Genomic DNA, 18745 nt, shown 5'->3' on the forward strand with positions numbered 1-18745 from the left:
GTGTGTGTGTGTGTGTGAGATTTTGATTTCTACACTTTGAATGATTAAACGAAAAGAAAAAAAATAACAGAAATTCTTTTCTTTTTGTGTGTGTGTGTGCGCAGAAACGGTAAAAAGCCATTTTTCTCAAGTTTCTGCTTTCAGTATTCAGTCGAATGAAGGCTTCATTATTCACATTTTGTTTTTCAGTTTTGGGAAAAAAAAAAAATATATAAACACAATGTACTCGGACTCACTTGACACCAGACGTGCCAACTTTGGGATTTTATTCTGTGTAAGAGTACACTGACGTACACAAATATTGGTATAGAATGAAATTAATCAGTGGATATCACTATATCAGTAACAGCTCTCGTCAATGCACTTAACTTTAGAAGTTAAATAATTTTGAAATCCACAGTTTTTTTTTTTTTTTTTTTTTTCTCCCCCCCCCCCGCTTTTATTTAGTCTTACTATTGTTGTAGTTATGAGGGTGCTAACTTTTCAAGAAGTCTAGATGAGAAAAGGATTGGACTGGGTTAGAGTTACAAAGATTACAGCCCAGGTTTGGCTTTTTTTTTTTTTTTTTTTTTTTTTTTGGTGAATGATCTGACTAGCCAGTTTAAGAGAGTTGGAGATAACTCACTACTTTTTAAAAACAGCATAATCAAGTACTGTACTGGTGATCATTTTGCATTTCGCCAAGGATGTGATCTTGTAGTCAGATAGCAGTCTTTGTTTTGTAAATGAACTCTTTCAATGGAGTGCAGTGACTGAAAGACTGGTGGCCTGGTAGGTGGCAGCTAGATCTGAAATGTGTTCATTCTTAAAATAAATCCATAGCATTACTGCTATGAGTATTAAGCGAAGTAATTTTTATTATCCAACTTTTTCCTCAGCTACTTTATTTAAGGTAATTATATAATGGCCAGGAGCTTACCGGTGACACAGTAATATATTTTAAAGGTTTCAGTAATCTTCCCTAATTTAGATGCGTCCTACCCAAAGTTACCCCAACAATAGATTCCTAGCGCCACAATTGTCAACACGCACATTCTACGGTCACATGCAAGAGGCAAAAGAAGCTAATGAAAGCCTCAGTTTCTTACGTCTTGTGATGCACCTGGACATATTAGTGTTGATGCGCATTTCACATCTTTCAACATAAACACCCCTGGTGGCACAGCCTGGGTTGATCAGACTTTATCTTCTGTCCAGGGAATGCTGTCTTAAATATTGCTCACCTCTCCTGATCCACATTGATTCTCTGTCTGCAGGCTCAGAAGCTTCATATACAAGTTTGAGTCATGAGTCTTTCCTCAACAAATTATCCAGAAACGCACTAACAACCAAGAATCTACTGAATCATTATGGTTGAAGAGCATAAAATTTGGAATGCGCTAGTAAACGTTTATACCTGAACCCCTTTGAGGTTTGGCATTACCCGAAAAGTTCAGTTTATTCTTGAGCAACCCACATCATTGAGTACCGGGTCAGAATTCCTCAGCAAGCTTGTAGGACACTGGTGAATAACAATAGGAAATGTCAGACTAGTTATTGTTGCTGAAGGTGGCATAACCAGTTACTCTGTGGCAGTTAGTTTTTCCACACGCAATATTGCTTTTCTGTAAAAGGATAAAGTTGCCAGGACAGGTTTCAACTACTGGTGGTATGTCTGAAGTTCTAAGGTTTGTGTAAGCAAGCAGAGATCAGAACTGGTGTTTGCAGTAATTTTCTGTAATGAAAGGTGGGTGTTTCATACGCTCAGAATCAACTTGAGTTACAAAACTTAATTTTCAAATATAATGAAGGAATAAAATTATAGAATTTTAAATGGTGCTTCTCGTGAAATGTTTGACACTACTTCTACATCATAGGGGGCGTGGTGGCGCAGTGGGTTGGACCACAGTCCTGCTCTCTGGTGGGTCTGGGGTTCGAGTCCCGCTTGGGGTGCCTTGCGACGGACTGGCGTCCCGTCCTGGGTGTGTCCCCTCCCCTTCCGGCCTTACGCCCTGTGTTGCCGGGTAGGCTCCGGTTCCCCCGCGACCCCGTATGGGACAAGCGGTTCAGAAAGTGTGTGTGTGTGTGTGTGTGTGTGTGTGTACTTCTACATCAGAATATTGTTTTTGTAAGTTAAATTTTCCCTGCTTCTTAAAATTGGAAGGTTATGTAATTGCCATCTTTCCTTGTGTTGTGTAGAAAAATAGCTCGAGCAGTGGTTTCCGCATTGTTTTATAAAACCCTTGGGGCTCCGCTCCAAACCTCAAGCACAATAATGCCAAGCATAAATCGTCTACATGAACATTTGAAAAGTGTCTAAGAGTACATTTAACCCAAACTTTACACAGATTATTTTATTAACATTTTGAAGCTTAAAGACAGTGACAGGCAACCCTTAATTTGTTAGTTAACTTAAGGAATCAGTTAAAACTCCAAGAGATATAAGTGGCTTTTTCTTCTGGAAAATTCTGAGCTTGTGTGAGATTTTGTTGCTTTGTGCAAAAGCTAGAGGTGTGATGTGGGCTTCTGAACTGCATTGTTTTCATCTGGCAGTAGTGACTCCAGCAGCAGCTCCAGTGATGAGTCCCCGGCACGGTCTGTTCAGTCTGCGGCAGTCCCTGCCCCACCGGCGCAGCCCCTCCCTAATCTCGACAAAGACGAGCCACGCAAGAGCTTTGGCATCAAGGTCCAGAACCTGCCTGTGCGTTCTACAGGTATGGAATTTATATCGCTCTAATCCTGATTTGTAATTTTTAATTCCACTTGTTACAAGGATTTCATACACCTTAGTATGTGAATTTTAAATTGCACTCCAACCATTGGTTATCCTTTTAGCTGTTTTATTGGGCATATAGCCAGTAAGCCAGGGAACGGCTTGTTCCTGTATAATTTTACATGTTGTTAATTGCAACCCAAACATCTCCCTCAGTTGTTGTTAATGCTTGTAAACGTATTAGTCGGTGATAACTACAGTGTTTAATGATCATATAAAATTATTAATTGGTTGGTTGTACCAATTTTGCTTTCTTTCAACTTAAGTGCAGGTCTGCAAAAACATTCTTGCGGTAAATAAGACTTTTTATTTCCCCCCAGACACAAGTCTAAAAGATGGCCTGTTCCACGAATTCAAGAAATATGGAAAAGTGACCTCTGTGCAGATCCATGGGGCATCTGAGGAGCGCTATGGCTTGGTATTTTTTCGTCAGCAAGAGGATCAGGAGAAGGCCCTTAGTGCATCCAAAGGGAAACTCTTCTTTGGCATGCAGATTGAGGTCACAGCCTGGAATGGCCCAGGTTTGTCCCTTAATAATAATTTTTTCCAAACATACAGTCGATGTTACCCAGTTGTATTAGGTGATGCTTCTGTCCAAGGTGACTTATCACGCAGGATACACTACACTAAGCTGCTTGGTTATCTACACAGCCAAACGCCTCAATAGTCATACCTTAGTTACAGTTTTGAGTCACCGGTTTACCTGAAAGATATATCTTTAGACTGTGGGAGAAAACTCCATAAGGAGTGTGATTCAAACCCACGGCCGAGGAGCTGTGAGGTAACAGTGTTCCCTGCTGTGCAACCATGCTGCCTGATAACAGCAGTCCTCGGTTGCCTTTGTCATTTTCTTCCTTCACTTAGTGATTATAATGTAACCTGTCTTGTGTCCTCCATCTCTCAGAGACTGAGAGTGAGAATGAATTTCGGCCACTGGATGAGCGGATAGATGAATTCCACCCCAAGGCCACAAGGACCCTGTTCATTGGAAACCTTGAGAAGACCACCAGTTACCATGACCTGCTCAATATCTTCCAGCGATTTGGGGAGATTGTGGTATGTCAACAAAATGCATAGGCGGGTGTTGATGCAATACACTGTTGATGCATTTTTCTCTGAAATGTATGTCACTTTGGAGAAAAGTGTCTGCTAAATGAATAAATGTAAATGTTACTTTAAGGGCAGTTTAATGTTCAGAATTGGTGGACTTGAGTTGCCGGTGGATATTCCCCCCGGTAAGGGAGATAGTGGTAAAGTAGGCTCTAGATACAATAGCACGTAATATGTTTTGTCTTGTCCCTTTTTTAAATCTTATTTGAAAGGGTGGACATGTTCTTTGCTGTTAAACCATATAAACATTTTTCATTTTGATTTTATTATACAGTATACATACAGTAGGACCCCCGTATCTGTTTGTTGCCGTGGTTAACTGCGGTCTGAAAAGATTAAATAGAAAATTCCAGAAATACAGTAAACATTCATAATTTAAATTGTGCGTTGTTCTGGGTAATGTGATGATCTCGTGCGGTCTTGCCCAGGATTTTAATCATCCCTTTGTCCAGCGTATCCACTCTGTATACGCTACCCAGCCATTAGTTGCTTAGTAGCTGTCTTGGTTGTCAGATCAACTCTCACGGTACCACAGTGCTTGTGTTCAAGTAACCCTTATTTTGCTTATGATAATGTCTTTGTGCCTAATTTATAAATTAAACTTTATCATAGGTATGTACAGTATATAGTGAATCTAGTTTTGTAACTCTCATTGCCTCTTGAAATGCAAGAACTGCAAGATTGGCTCTCTGTGACAACATTTTTTATCAATACTGCAAAGTATAATAATGTCTGTCCTCTGGATGCCGCAGGACATAGACATAAAAAAGGTCAATGGAGCACCTCAGTATGCCTTCTTGCAGTACTGTGACATTGCCAGTGTCTGCAAAGCCATAAAGAAGATGGATGGAGAATACCTGGGCAACAACAGGCTGAAGGTATAACATGCTTAACCTTTAGAAGAATTTTCTTACCTCTGCTGAACCCCTATACTTGATTTCTCTTCTATCCTGTTATTTGAGAGAGTTTTGATGCGTATACTGGCCAGACATTTTAATGTTTAATATTAGTATCAGGATGTCATTATTAAAAAGCTGGTATTAAAATCTGGAAGATTCTGCAATTATTTTTGTTCAGCTTTCAGAGAAAAGATGTACTTGCATAAACATTGTCTTAACTGGTGAACGGTATCATTAACTGAATGATTTGATTAATAATTTCAAGTGTGGTTTGACTATAGTTTTAATTCCTGCTCAGATTTATCAGGGTTTATCCAAAAGCCTTATCTGGAGAAATTCATTGCATGCAAGGAATTATTGCAAGAGCATATTTTATCAATGGCATAAAAACTCTGTTAGGTGGCAGAAGAAAACACTGTAGTGCTGTGCAGACTTATTTATATCTGTTGGTCTAGTGATGGTCTGGACAAATAAGTCTAAAATGTTCATTTTCTTAGTTTTTCACAAAAGCATTTAAATAAAAGACTAACTGTACAGAATACAGCATTTTGTGTAACCCACAGTGTATTCAGAACACCCTCTCTTTATGCAGCTGGGCTTTGGAAAGAGCATGCCCACAACATGCGTGTGGCTCGACGGCCTGTCCTCCAACATTACAGAACAGTACCTCACACGTCACTTCTGCCGATACGGACATGTTGTTAAGGTAAAGGCCTGCGACTCAGAATCAAACTGTTTTTCTGTGCTGTGTTTTTTTGTCTTTTTTCCCCCCTAATTTTACTTCTGTTTCAGGTTGTGTTTGACAGACTAAAGGGGATGGCCCTCATTCTCTACAATAATATAGAGTGTGCACAGGCAGCCGTTAAAGAGACTAAAGGTTGGAAGATTGGGGGAAACAAAATCAAGGTACCGATTGTACATCTTTTTTATGTATATGTACTTGTCTGTCTTTTCATGTTATAAAATAGGATTTTACATGAATCACTGAATCTCCTAATATGTTCAGAGTTGTTTAGTGTACGGAAGATACTTAAATGCTAGGACAACATTAGTTTTGCACTTTCAGATATTTCAACTTTTATACTACAACTTCATTAAATGCTTAAAGTTCCTATTTTTTGCATAGAGACTGAATCGCTATGCTGTCTCCTCCCTTGAACCCCCCTGTATCTGGATAGCTTGGTGTTGTGTATTGTTTAGCATTTTCATCATAACAGTATTAAATGTAAAACTTTTTAAAAAGATTTTGGTATACTTTCAATGTATCTTTACTTTTTCAAGGTATAACTTAGTTTGCCAAAACAGCTAAGAAAGTCTCCCCCCCCCAGGTTGATTTTGCTAACCAGGAGAGTCAGATGGCTTTCTACCGGTCAATGCAAGCATCTGGACAAGACATCCGAGACTTCTATGAAATCCTTTCTGAACGAAGGTTTGTTTCACTCAACTACTGAATATAGTCTTCAGATATGAGCTGTTTTTCCCAGAACTTTCCAAACTGCGAAAGATAAATGAGAGCAAAGGTGGGAGAAGACACTTAAGCGTAATGAAAAACCTTTTTATTTTTCGGGCTGGACACATTTTGGCAGAAGACAAAACAAAGGTTTCCCACTGAAATGTGTCCGTCCTGAAAAATAAAAAGGTTTTTTGGTAAGCTCAAGCGTGCTTTCCCATCTTTGCTCTAAATCCTACGTAGATTAAGGGGATTTGAGCACCCGAACCATTTAGTCTTTGTGTCTTTATAAGTTGATCATGTCATCTTTTTTTCTTTTAAAAATATTTTTTAAAATGTATGAAATGATCTTATCAATATCTTATACTGGGTAAAAATGTGTACAGGTGGTCCCTGATTTATGATGGGGTTACATTCTGCGAAACCCATAATAAGTCGAAAATATTGTAAGTCAAAAATGCATTTAATACATCTAACCCACTGAACATCATAGCCTAGCATACGTGCGATGGCCATTACGGGCTTGCTGCCTTCATGCTGGGCTATTATCTTGAGTTTCTCCTCAAGAGTAATTGCCCTCCTCTTCTTTCCACCGGTAGCAGGAGACACAGATGGGCGTTTCTTTGACATTATGGATGCACAAAACATAACGTAGATAAAGGCGGGTATCTGTATAGCGACCGCGTGGCAGACTGGGAGATGCGGATTGCTGCCACTGCCCAACATCGCAAAAGAGTATCGCACCGCATATCGCTTGCCCGGGGGAAAAAAAAATCTAAATTTGAAGTATGGTTTCCACTGAACATCTATTGCCAGCTCACCATCGTAAATCGGAGACCACGTGTATATATATTTAAGTAGGTTGTGTAGTTGTAGACCAGCTTTTTGAATGTGGGATTCTGAGTTTTTGCCTCAGTGTTCCTTTCAATATTTGACATTGTTGTTCTTTACTGCCAGTGATTAATTTTAATTCCTTTGTTTTCCCCCTGACAGAGATGAGCGTAGACCTCCATACCATGAGTACTCTGCAGAGCGTGCCTATTATGAAAATGTACGTGCACCTGTTGGCTATGCTGAAGATCCTCGTCGAGAGTACACTGTCCGTGGACGTGAATTCTACCCAGAGTGGGATCCTTATCAGGCGGACTATTATGACCCACGCTACTTTGATGACCCTCGCGAATACCAGGACTACCGTGACCCTTATGAGCAGGACATCCGGAAGTACAGTTATCTTCAGCGGGAACGTGAAAGAGAGAGGGAGCGCTTTGAGACAGATCGTGAGCGTGGCCGGCGGACAATTGAGCGAAGCCAGAGTCCCTCCCACCCTCGCCGTCCTGTAACCCCAGTTGCCTCCCCTTCCCCATCTGACCGCATGGCAAGTGACCCGGAACGGCGCATGTACAGTCGTTCATCTGAGAGGAGTGGCAGCTGCAGTTCCATTTCACCACCTCGCTATGAGAAGCCTGAAAAGATGAGGGCAGAGCGTTATCTTAAAAGCGAGAAGTTGGAAAAAGAGCGACAGCTTTTTGAAGCAGTACGTAGCAGTGGGGGAGAAAAGGACAAACGTACTGGCCGCAAAGAAAAGACTGACAAGGAGAAAGGGGAGAAACTTAAGCAGAGAAAGCTGAAGGTGCCCTCTCCCAGCGTCCCTTCATCTGAGACTGATGCAGAACCTGATCGGGAGGCTAGCCCAGATGCAAACTCCCGTAAAGCTGTAAAAGTATTAGGTAAAGATAAGGATGGTTCTAGTAAAGGACGTTTGGATCTTCCAGCTTGTGTAGTGCAACTTACACGTGTCAAGGAAAAGGAAGAAAAACATCTGGACCAAGCTGGTGTTGATAAACCGAGACCAAAGGTAGAGAATGACACTGTTTGGTCACCACCAGTTCCACCTCTAGATCAAAAAGGAGCCCGTATAGAACTTCAGAAAGGAGAGCCATTTAAACAAGTGAAAGCTTCAAAAGAAAGGGGCTTTGCAAGCCAAATAGATGTGATGGACAAAGAAGGTAAAGTGAAAATCAAAAAGCATATTAAGTCTGACTCTGGAACTGATAACAGTAACCCTGCCATGGATGTGGACCGACTTGCAGCTCGAAAAAGGCGTTTTGGAGATGCAGGAGGAAAGGCAGATCGAATAAAAAGAACCAGTCAGGAGGAAGAAGAGGTAAGAAGTGGACTGAAAAAATTTACTGACACCAGTGCTAAGGAAACTGACAGTGAAAGAAAGGTGACACGAAAAGAGTCTCACAAGAAAGAATATTCCAAGGCTAAGTCAGAGAGGATTGTCTCTGTCAATAGTGTGAAAGAAGGCGAGGACTCTGGTGGCTTACCAGTGGGAAGTGTTTCGGGGCTAAGCTCAGACCTCCAGGCAAGACTGGGAGAGCCAACGGAAGAAACTGTTTGCCTAAACTTCTCCAGTAGACCTAAATCTCAGAATCATCCTGGTCTCACTCGAATTTTCTCAAATGATGGAAGCCTAGATGAGGATGGCATAAGAAACCAAGACAGACAGGGCTATGTAGAGCTTTGTGAACACCCTTTGGTTCAGGAAAAGACTATAGGATTGGGTGAGGAACATATTGACCACTCTCAAAGCTATCGGAAACAGATGGAGCAGAACCGAAGGCTCCAGCAGCAAATGCAAGAATCTGACAAAAAAGGAAAGCCTGATAGTCCTCGAGGTACTGATGCAGAGGATTTTGAACATCGTAGCCTGGTGCATGAGGTAGGAAAGCCACCTCAGGATGTTACAGATGATTCCCCTTCCAGCAAACGCAGGAAACTTGAATCCTTTGACTGTGACCTGAACACAAAGCGTGAGCGTAACTATCGAAGCTCTCGGAAATTGAGCGAGGATTCTGAGCGGAACATAACTTCTCCACCTGGGATGCGACAGTTTAATTATGATGAAGAATGTATTGCAGATGCACCCTGTCTAGTTGCTGCCAAAGAATCAAAAGATTCCCCTAAATCAGAAGATAAAGTTTATTCCCACCTACAGTTAAAATATAACATGGACCCAGCTGTTAGTAAAGTAGAACCTCCTCATTCAGAACTACCTATGCTGAAAACACCACCAATGGCTTCTGAGGAAGAATTGCAGCAACGCTGGGAAAACAGAGTCAGGCAGGACTTGCGACTGGATGTGACTTTCCCTAACAGCATTGTAAAACGTGAGAGAATTCGCAAACGCCTAGAACATGACTTGGAACCTGGGGAGGTTCAGTCAGACTCGGAGGAAGATGGTGAAAGCAAACGGCACTCTCCTAAGCCCTCCACTTCCCTTTCTTATCTTCTTAGAGATCGTGAAGAAAGGCTTTCAGATTTAAAACTTTCTTCTTCTTTAGAGAAAAACAAGTTCTATTCCTTTGCACTGGACCAGACCATCACTCCTGACACTAAGGCACTGCTTGAACGAGCTAAGTCATTATCATCTTCTAGGGAGGACAACTGGTCCTTCCTAGGCTGTGAATCTCGCTTTGCTAGTTTTCGCAGCAGCAAAGATAAAGAAAAAGTTGAGTCTGCACCACGACCCATTCCCCCTTGGTACATAAAGAAAAAAAACCGAAAGAAAGAGGCTGATTCAAAAGACAGTCTTGATGACAAGAAAGAGGAGCCCAAGCATGAAGAGCCAGAGCGCCAGGAGCTGTTTGCATCTCGATTTCTTCATAGTTCTATCTTTGAACAGGACTCGAAACGTCTGCAGCACCTTGAGCGAAAGGATGAAGACCCTGAACAGGGTCTTGGCCTGTTGGCAGGAAGGCAAGGTGCTACAGATGGGCTTCCTGGGACAGGGATTGGAGACCTACAGGAGCCAAAGGTGTTGTTCCACAGCAAGTTCTTGGAACTGACTAGGTTGCAGCAGCAAAAGGAGAAGGATCAGCACCCTCAGGAGCCTGTGAAAGGGAGTAACACAGATGGCGGTGGAAGAGAGAAACTGCAGGATGGAGAACGACAACAGCAGCAGTTAGTCAAAATGCCCGAGTCAGAATTAGAGCAAGACTTAATATCTTTTCGTCCAAATCAGTCCTCCCACCTTCCAGCCTCCAAGGAGATGTCACCGTCACAGGAGAAAGCTGCCGTCACCACGTTGCCCTCACAGGTAAAGGATGAAATTGTACAAGTTGAGAAGGTGTCTCTGACCCCTGTTGTACCACAAATAGATATCCAACCTCTGCCCACTGCAAGCATTATAGCACCTGAGCACTACCCTGTAAAACCAGGAGTTAAACTGGAACCAAAAGAGGATGTTTCTGAAATGAAAATTTCAGTTGAAAACCCTTTGACTGTGGAACACTCTTACCTGGATACTAAACCTCTCACTCCTGGGATTTCAATGAGCAGTGTTGAACCTGAACATCAACCCCAGCCTGAAAATGATCTTACCTTCAAGCCTGACTTGACAGTAAACACCGTACAAGCAGAATCTCTGAGTGAAAAGTCTGAATCCCAGGACACCGAGATGCACCCTGTGGTGGAGGAACCCCATGAATCACAAATGCTAGTCTCAGATGAGGCAGAGGTAGAACCAGTTTTGCCAGCTCGGAAATCTAAGAACAAAAGAGCTAAGCCACCTACAGCAGTTCAGCCAACCCCTGTGGTTCAAGGAACAGGTGCAGAGAAACAAGCTACTCGTAAAAGTGAGCGCATTGACAAAGAGAAACTTAAACGTTCATCGTCCCCACGAGGAGAAGTTTACAAATCCACTCTGGATTCAAAAACAGCCAAATCACCAGTCCTAGCCCTAGATTCAGAGCAAAACTATGAACAAAGTTTGCCGGTTAGCAGGACCCGACGGCGAAATGTTAGGTCAGTGTATGCTACCCCAATAGAGGATGAGACTTTACAATCTCCTGGAAAGGATGTTTCAGAGTCTCCTCGCTCCACACGAAAACGAGGTATGGACAAAGAAGTGATACAGCAACTTCAGCCGCAGCAGGAAACACTCGTTGTACCAACCACACCCAGGCGAGGTCGCCCGCCGAAGACGAGGCGACGTGGGGAGGATATGTCACCAGTGAAGGGGGATCCACCCAAAGTAGCAGAGCCTGAAGACATGGACAGCAAAGAAGCAGGTAGCAGTTCAGAAGTCAAGGCAGAGGGGTGGCGTTCACCCCGCACACAGAAAGTGCAGTCCAGTCAAGGGTCCCCTACAGCAGGGCCTGGGCAAAGCAAGAAAGGAAAAATTGAGAAAATGTCAGAGTGTGTTACTGTGCAGATGGAGAATGTAAGCGGGCATGCCATAGTGGCTCAGGATTCTTCTACCAAATCTAAAGAAGAAAGCACACAAGAAGAGGTTATGAAATCAAAAGATGATGAAGCCAAGCTCCAGTTTCCAGCACAGCGAGAGAAAGAGAAGGGCCAAGAAATTAAAGATCTTGTGGATAGAAAATCAAATGAAGAAAACAATAGTGAAAAGGGAGCAGACCCTTCAGTAATTGAGAAACGGGCAATGACAGAAAAAAGTGGGAAAGCAAAGGCAGCGAGGTTGACGCGGAACACTAAGCCACTGACAGAGGATAAGTCACTGAGCCTTAAAAATCTGGAGATTCGGCTGAGTGTTGATGATGTAAAGGATGTTCTGGGTTCTGGCGAAGGTGAACTTGACTCATATGAAACTTCTTCACAGAAGATTAAAGTAGATGGAAGTGTAAAGGATGAACAATTAAGTTTCCAAAAAGAGGTGGTAGAGCCCACCTCTCGTATGGAAGAAGAAGTCTCTGACAACGAGTCCTCTGGTGATCCAGCATCCACTCGGCTGGCTCAGCAAATTGAGTTGGAACAAGCTGTTGAACACATTGCTAAGTTGACAGAAAATCCTGTTCTCCGACCTTACAAAGACCCTCCTGCTCAGATCCCTACCCTGCTAGCCCCAGTAATAGAAGAGTCAGTGAGTGAAATTGAAGGGGAAAAGCCAGCTAATCCAGCAAGTGAAACTGAGCTGGCAGCTGCTATTGACTCAATTACTGCAGAAGACATCTCAGCAGATGCTGATGGGTTCCCAGCTCCCACCACTTACACTGAAATCATTCCCACCCCAGAGCCACTGATTATACCCTCAGCAAGTGAAGGTATGGAACCAGACTCTAATTTAACAATCAGTGACATTGATGCCGATCCAGAACTGACACTGATCCCAGATAACAAAATTGAGTCCACTTCCAGCATTAATTCAAGTCAGGCATCTCCTATATCAGAAACACCCAGGAAAGGAGCTAAAATTAAGCCCAAAGCCCAGAAGAAGTCCAGATTCCGTAAAGGTAGTACCAGTAAAAAGGGAGAGTTGGCAGAGGAGAATGTTTTAGAACCTGAAAACATTCCTGATAAGCTCCACGAGACAGTTCCTTATGACACAGTGACTGAAAACTCGAAAGAAGATAATGCATCAAAAGACGCTTCAGTTGTCACTGTGAGGACATCCTGCAAGCAGGAGATGGAGGAAGAAGTTCACACCCCCAAGAAACAGGCCTTTACAGAGCAGTCTGAACCTGTGGACTCTGTCTGCCACTCAGGCCTGTCTCGCTTAACGGTTCAGCAGCCCCATGCTGAAGCAACGTTTTCTCCAACTCTAAATCAGATGAACCTTACATCCTCACGTTCTGGTAAAGTATCTGTCTCTCCAACAGACTGGCATACATCTAAGGATTCTGGAGTACTGTCTGCTTCTGTGTCGCAAGTTACAGTGGCCCCACTTTCTGCTCCTATATCAATAACTACCACTTCAGGGACTTCCTCAGGAAATCCTCCTCTGCCCCCTGATACCAAAGCCTCTGATATTGATCCCAACTCTAGCACTCTGCGCAAGATACTCATGGAGTCCAAATATGCCCCTGCTTCTAGTGGCAATGTGGCTCCCAGTTTGCTTGTTGCAACAACCCTGAGTGACCCGCGAATGTCAGAAAACGAAACATCTTCTGACCTGGCTCCTGCTAAACTGTCACTGTCTGAAGAAAAAACGTCCCCCGTCACAACCCAGGCAACCCTTCATCAACTTCCGCCACCTGAGACACAGCAAGCATTTGGTGAAAAGATGCCTAATTCAGTCATAGCCTCAACAGGAACCTCTGTTATTAGCCGCCTCCCCTTACCTGAGGAGACACCACGTATTGCTTTGGGAAACCGTAATGCTGGAATGACGCTTCCTAAACCTAAGCAGCGGGCCAGCATGAATGAAGGTAATCGCTACCATGGAATAGTTGTGGGTGACGAAGGCAGTAGTGGTGGACGTCCCATGATAGAGAGTGCAGCTTACAGCACAGGCCCCAGCCCTGGGTTAAGGGTCAACACCTCAGAGGGTGTGGTGGTACTGAGTTATTCAGGTCAGAAGACTGAGGGACCCCAGCGAATTAGTGCCAAAATTAGCCAGATCCCACCAGCCACTGCAGTTGATATTGAGTTTCAGCAGTCTGTGTCTAAATCCCAGATCAAGCAAGAACCAATCACTCCTTCTCAGCCTTCGACACCCAAGGTCTCCCAAGCGCCAATTGGATATGGGCACAGTGGGGGAGTCTTAACTGGACCGTCCTACAACGCACAGCCAGTCATATCCTCTATCAAGCAGGAAAATTCTGTCTTGGACAAGTCAGAGTCCCCATATCACTCTGGTTCTCTTTCAGGACCTATGAAAATAGTGCAACAGGCAACAAGCAATCCCCAGGTTTTAGTTTACAATCCAACTGTTGTGCAACAGCATGCAAAGAAGATTGCGGGAAATGAATGTGTGCCACTGAAAATTGATTCGAGTAAGCAATTGCAGCCCTCAAGCATGAGTCCTGGCATGAGCCCGCACCATGCCTCTCTTTCTGGCAACCATGTCGGTTCTAGTCCGAGTACCCCAACTGATAGAACACTACCACACCTTAGTGTGGTGAAACAGGAGCCTCATTCTCCTCGCACATCTGGACATTCCCCTTCTCCTTTTACCAAAGTGTGTCAGCCCAGCAGTACCGCATCCCCTATTAGTAGTTCTCTAGTGCTGGGCTCCAGTATGCCTACAATGTCACAGTATGCTTCTAGTGCACATCACCAAGAGCAGTCTGTCATTATGCCCCCACACAGTGTCACCCAGACAGTTTCCTTGGGTCATCTCTCTCAAGGTGAGGTTAGGATGAACACCCCACCGCTCTCATCAATGGGCTATGGGTTGCGCTCTGAATCTATGTCCTCACCTCGCCCTGGGCCACAGCAGCGATCCAGCACACCCCAACCAGCCAACATTCGTGACATGGTGTTACAGTCACATCCTGGACCTGCTGGGTCTATTGCTAGTAGCGGTGGCTCTCTGGCTGGGGATGAAGAAGTGAGACACTTACATCAGGGGTTGCGGAGGCCATCTGCACCGCAACTCCAGTCAGACATGATGGTGATGCAGCAAGACTATCGCGGGATGCACCATGGTGGCTTGCGACGGGATCCGTATGGCTTGCCACCACGTGATGTGCGCATTCTCATGCACCACCAGCTAGGGGAACACTCCACCCCTGAGTTGCGTAGGTCCTGTACCCCTGAGTCCAGCTTATCTTCCTCATCCTCAAGCATCTCATCAGCATCCTCTTCCAAGACGCCACCAGTAGGGAAGAACTTATCTGTAAAGGACCCTCAGAAAGTGTTGGAAGGGAAGATACCATCATCTCCTCACAGTGAGAGCAGAATCATGGGTGCTCATCCTTCTGTGCCAGTTATGATGTCCCCTCAAGGGGTGCCACTAATACCCCCGGGATCTACAAGCTCCTACTCGGATTACCCGGCGACGTATCGTGATGTCCGAGGCCTGCACTCCCAGTATGCTGCTCAATCCTCGCTGGGGATTAGCCTTGATCCACGAAGCATCACACCGTCTCAGGTGAGTGCAGTTTTCAGTAAAGTTATGCTTTATGATGATTTTTTTTTTTTTTTTTTTTTTTTTTTTTTTTTTTAATTTAAGTTCAGTAAACATAGTTTTTCAAAGTTGTGTGTTATTGCCAGCACCACTTTTGCTTATTTGTTGTCGGGTCGATGGCGACTCTATGGATAGTTGTCCTGAAAGCCTCTGTTGCTTATTCAATCATCAAATTTCAGCACAAGTTTAAAGAATGCCATATTTATGAGTGCACTCTGTGTAAGTGTGCACTTATCGAAAGTCTGAACTTGCCTGTTGTTTACACAAGAGTTGATGTTTGTTACACTTTTTCTTTTGTGCTACTTTTGACTGAAATCATTTTGAAATCATGAGATCATGGTCCCTTGCTACTGTCCTCAGCTTTTTCAGTGGTGTCCATTCATAAGCTTTTTGTGTACCTAATGGTTTAAATATCTGTTACTTGTCTCCTTCTCTTTAGGATGGGGACCCCAACCACCGCAGCAAGACACCTCTGGTGACATCCTCTGTTACACCCGGGGGTGAACCCAAAACACTGGAAAGTTTGCACCTCCGTCACACTGCTTCTGCAGACCCTTCTAACCCCAAATCTGGACAGAAAGGAGGGTCACAGTCCTTATTGTCCAGCCCACTGCCTCCTTCCTCAGGCCACTCCCACATACGCTCTGAAGGCAAGCTGGAGGCCTCCGGACACCGGCCTGTTGACACTGTGCAGCTTCTGACGGTTAGTGAAAGGGAAGAAGATGGGATCAGGCAGGAATGGGAAAGCTGGTAACCAGTGACTTTAGTATTCACTTTTTTGGATTCTCTCTATTTCTGCAGAAATACCCCATTGTGTGGCAAGGTCTTCTGGCCCTGAAGAATGACACTGCTGCTGTCCAGCTCCACTTCGTCTCTGGAAACAATGTGTTGGCACACAGGTCGTTGCCCCCACCTGAAGGAGGTCCTCTGCTTCGCATTGCACAAAGAATGAGATTGGAGGCATCGCAACTTGAGGGCGTGGCACGCAGGATGACAGTCAGTCTCAATCTCCTTACTATCTCATAATACCAGCTTGCATCATGGAAAAATTTGTTCAGATGAATTCTTGTTCAGGAACATTTTGAAATCTAAAGCTTGCTGTTGCATTAACTCCATGTTGTGATCTTCATTTTAATAAGCCTTTTTTCCAGTTTCCTTATTGTTTATGAATGTGGAAAACATGTCTGTAAAGTTGATGTAATTTACATTGTTCCTCTGTTTAGGTGGAGAGTGACTATTGCCTCTTACTGGCATTGCCATGTGGACGTGACCAGGAAGATGTCCTGAACCAGACCCACGCTCTCAAAGGAGGTTTCATAACCTACCTGCAGGCCAAGCTGGCTGCTGGGATCATCAATGTCCCCAACCCTGGATCCAACCAGGTAAAATGCTGCACCTGAGGGGGTTTGGCTTTTACAGAAGAGTATCCTTGGAGGTGTGTGAATGGCAGTGTCAGGTGTGAATCGGTATATTTATATGAATGGATCCATTAATGCATATTAATGTTGCCATTTCTATTTCCTCAGCCTGCATACGTGCTACAAATCTTCCCACCCTGTGAATTCTCGGAAAGTCACCTGTCCCGGCTTGCCCCAGACCTTCTCAACAGCATCTCCAGTATATCACCCCACCTCATGATTGTCATTGCCTCTGTGTGAAACCCTGGCTCTTCAGCCGATCTCTTGCTCAGCTGAAGCTCTCGAGTGGCTGCCCTGTGAACTTCAGCAGAGGCAAAATGGAAAACAGCCCTATCCGACACTTTCCTGTGACGCATGATATCGGCTGTTTATTCACACCCCGGAGCCTGCCATGGGCTTTTTAAGAAATCATTTTTTTTTTCATTCTTTTTATCCACTAGGAGTGATATGTGACTTTATTAGGGGTGGGGTTGTACAGATGAAAGACTGAGCAGGGCAACATTTTTATTATTTTATTATTTTATTTTTTTTTTTTTACATGAAACATTTGTGGTCTTTTAATTCGTATACAACGCATATCAGAAAAAAATGATTGCACTTGGGGGGGGGGATTTAATTGCAGATTTTTAAAATGTTCTGTATGACTTAAAGACTTCAGTTAGCCAGAAAACACCTTTAAATATTTCTTGGAGGAGACTCATGCTATTAACCCTTTGGATTATCTTCAGCTGCTTTTGAGTTATTCTTTTGCACCCATGTCCCACCAGAAGCACCAGTGTTCTGCTCTTGGTTCAAGTGGTTTCTGGATGTTACTGCTTCCTCTTTTTACAAAAGGACTGCCTTTTATTTTTTTTCCCTTGAGGATCAAGGTATTAGGACACCGTGTCGAACTCGGCATATTTTACAAATGGCATACTGAATGAATGACTTCACAAAAGATGGCTTGCTATGCCTGGCTACAGGAACACAGGGTGAGATATCAGCAAGGGCGTTGTCAGAAACTGATAAACCTGTGCCAAAACTTTTCAGAAGGAAAAAGTAACTGAATGGAACCTGAAACATAAAATATTTTCATATGTGACTTTCATTCAAAAGTGCTTCTCTTTCAACATGGTGTTTTGTGTGGTTCTGTTAATTTCCATATGTTTTCTGTGTTCTGCATGTCCATCCCTCTGGAAACAGTGAGTTGGGAGTAGCCCTTGTTCAGAAATCATGGATGTCCATTCTCCAGCTGCATACTGTGTTGGCCAGTCCTGGTTTCTCCTTATTTTATATAATTGACCTTCTGCAATCTGTGCAGGTATGACAAAAGTGTGGGGAGTTAGGGTTTTTAATGTGAAGAAATCATGGGACTCAGCTGAAATTTGAGTGAATGTAGAAAGTCTCCCCAGTGTGTCTCTCACTATGTTGTACAGTTGTGTTTTTTTTATTACGACACCCTATCCCTGATCAGAACTTAAAAGAAAAACGGACAAATTACCAGTAAAGATACATGTACAGAAGCATAAGACAAGCCTTGGTACACAGGTCTGTTGTTTTCAGGCTGATATGGTAACATTGACAGCATTTACAATTTTAGTACGCAGAATATAAAAAGTGCACACGAAAAACAAGACTCAACTCCCCAAACATTTTTCTTTGAAGCTGTCATTCATCATGATGTATAATTTTTTAATGTGTTTGTTACTGTTCCTCTATGAGGAAACTAAGATGTGTGTAAAATAAATTCATGTTGATTTGCATTTTCTTCCATGGACCATTATATGATATATAATTTTATTTTTGTTTCATTAATGTTTATTGTACTGTTGGTGAACTATAATACAAGGCAAATTCAAATAATACAACCAAGACCGATTTCTGTAGAGTTGTACCTTACTTAAGCAGTTAGCACTATAAATGTATTGGTAAGGCATGCATAGACCTGAAGCAATATTTACATAGAATGTTGTATTTTGATCTCAAAGCTGCTGTTTAGTCAGTGAACCCTGAATTTAATCTTCATTATCAGTACTGGCTTGTCCAATGCAGAGTCATTGCCTGCCACCTGTCCCAGAAAGGTGTGACACAAGGTATTGCCTGGATGTGGACACCAGTCCATTGTGCACATATACACGCACCCTACAGGCAGTTCAGCTATAAAAATGTCTGAACTATGGTATTGCCTGAAGCACTCAGAAAAAACCCACGTGAACACAGGGTACATGTAAACTTTGCCCTAGTGAAAGATGCTGG

At 43.3% G+C, this 18745-nt stretch overlaps 1 protein-coding gene across 2 annotated transcripts in view; it reads left to right on the plus strand.

Moving 5' to 3' along the window:
- LOC108933902 (msx2-interacting protein-like) overlaps window positions 1-18260 on the plus strand; it is a 37328-nt gene extending 19068 nt beyond the window's left edge. Inside the window, exons 4-15 of one of the 2 annotated variants that reach the window (XM_018751293.2) lie at window positions 2533-2693; window positions 3073-3273; window positions 3657-3808; window positions 4615-4740; window positions 5354-5467; window positions 5554-5667; window positions 6090-6190; window positions 7205-15056; window positions 15532-15795; window positions 15894-16088; window positions 16316-16474; window positions 16619-18260. In XM_018751293.2, coding sequence (XP_018606809.1) covers window positions 2533-2693; window positions 3073-3273; window positions 3657-3808; window positions 4615-4740; window positions 5354-5467; window positions 5554-5667; window positions 6090-6190; window positions 7205-15056; window positions 15532-15795; window positions 15894-16088; window positions 16316-16474; window positions 16619-16750 — 9571 coding nt within the window. In that variant the 3' untranslated portion in view covers window positions 16751-18260. The remainder of the gene's footprint in view (window positions 1-2532; window positions 2694-3072; window positions 3274-3656; window positions 3809-4614; window positions 4741-5353; window positions 5468-5553; window positions 5668-6089; window positions 6191-7204; window positions 15057-15531; window positions 15796-15893; window positions 16089-16315; window positions 16475-16618) is intronic. The other variant, XM_018751294.2, reaches the window with a different exon arrangement.
- Window positions 18261-18745: the final 485 nt, after the last annotated feature.

The sequence above is a fragment of the Scleropages formosus genome, chromosome 2, assembly GCF_900964775.1.
Source record: "Scleropages formosus chromosome 2, fSclFor1.1, whole genome shotgun sequence".
NCBI lineage: Eukaryota > Metazoa > Chordata > Actinopteri > Osteoglossiformes > Osteoglossidae > Scleropages > Scleropages formosus.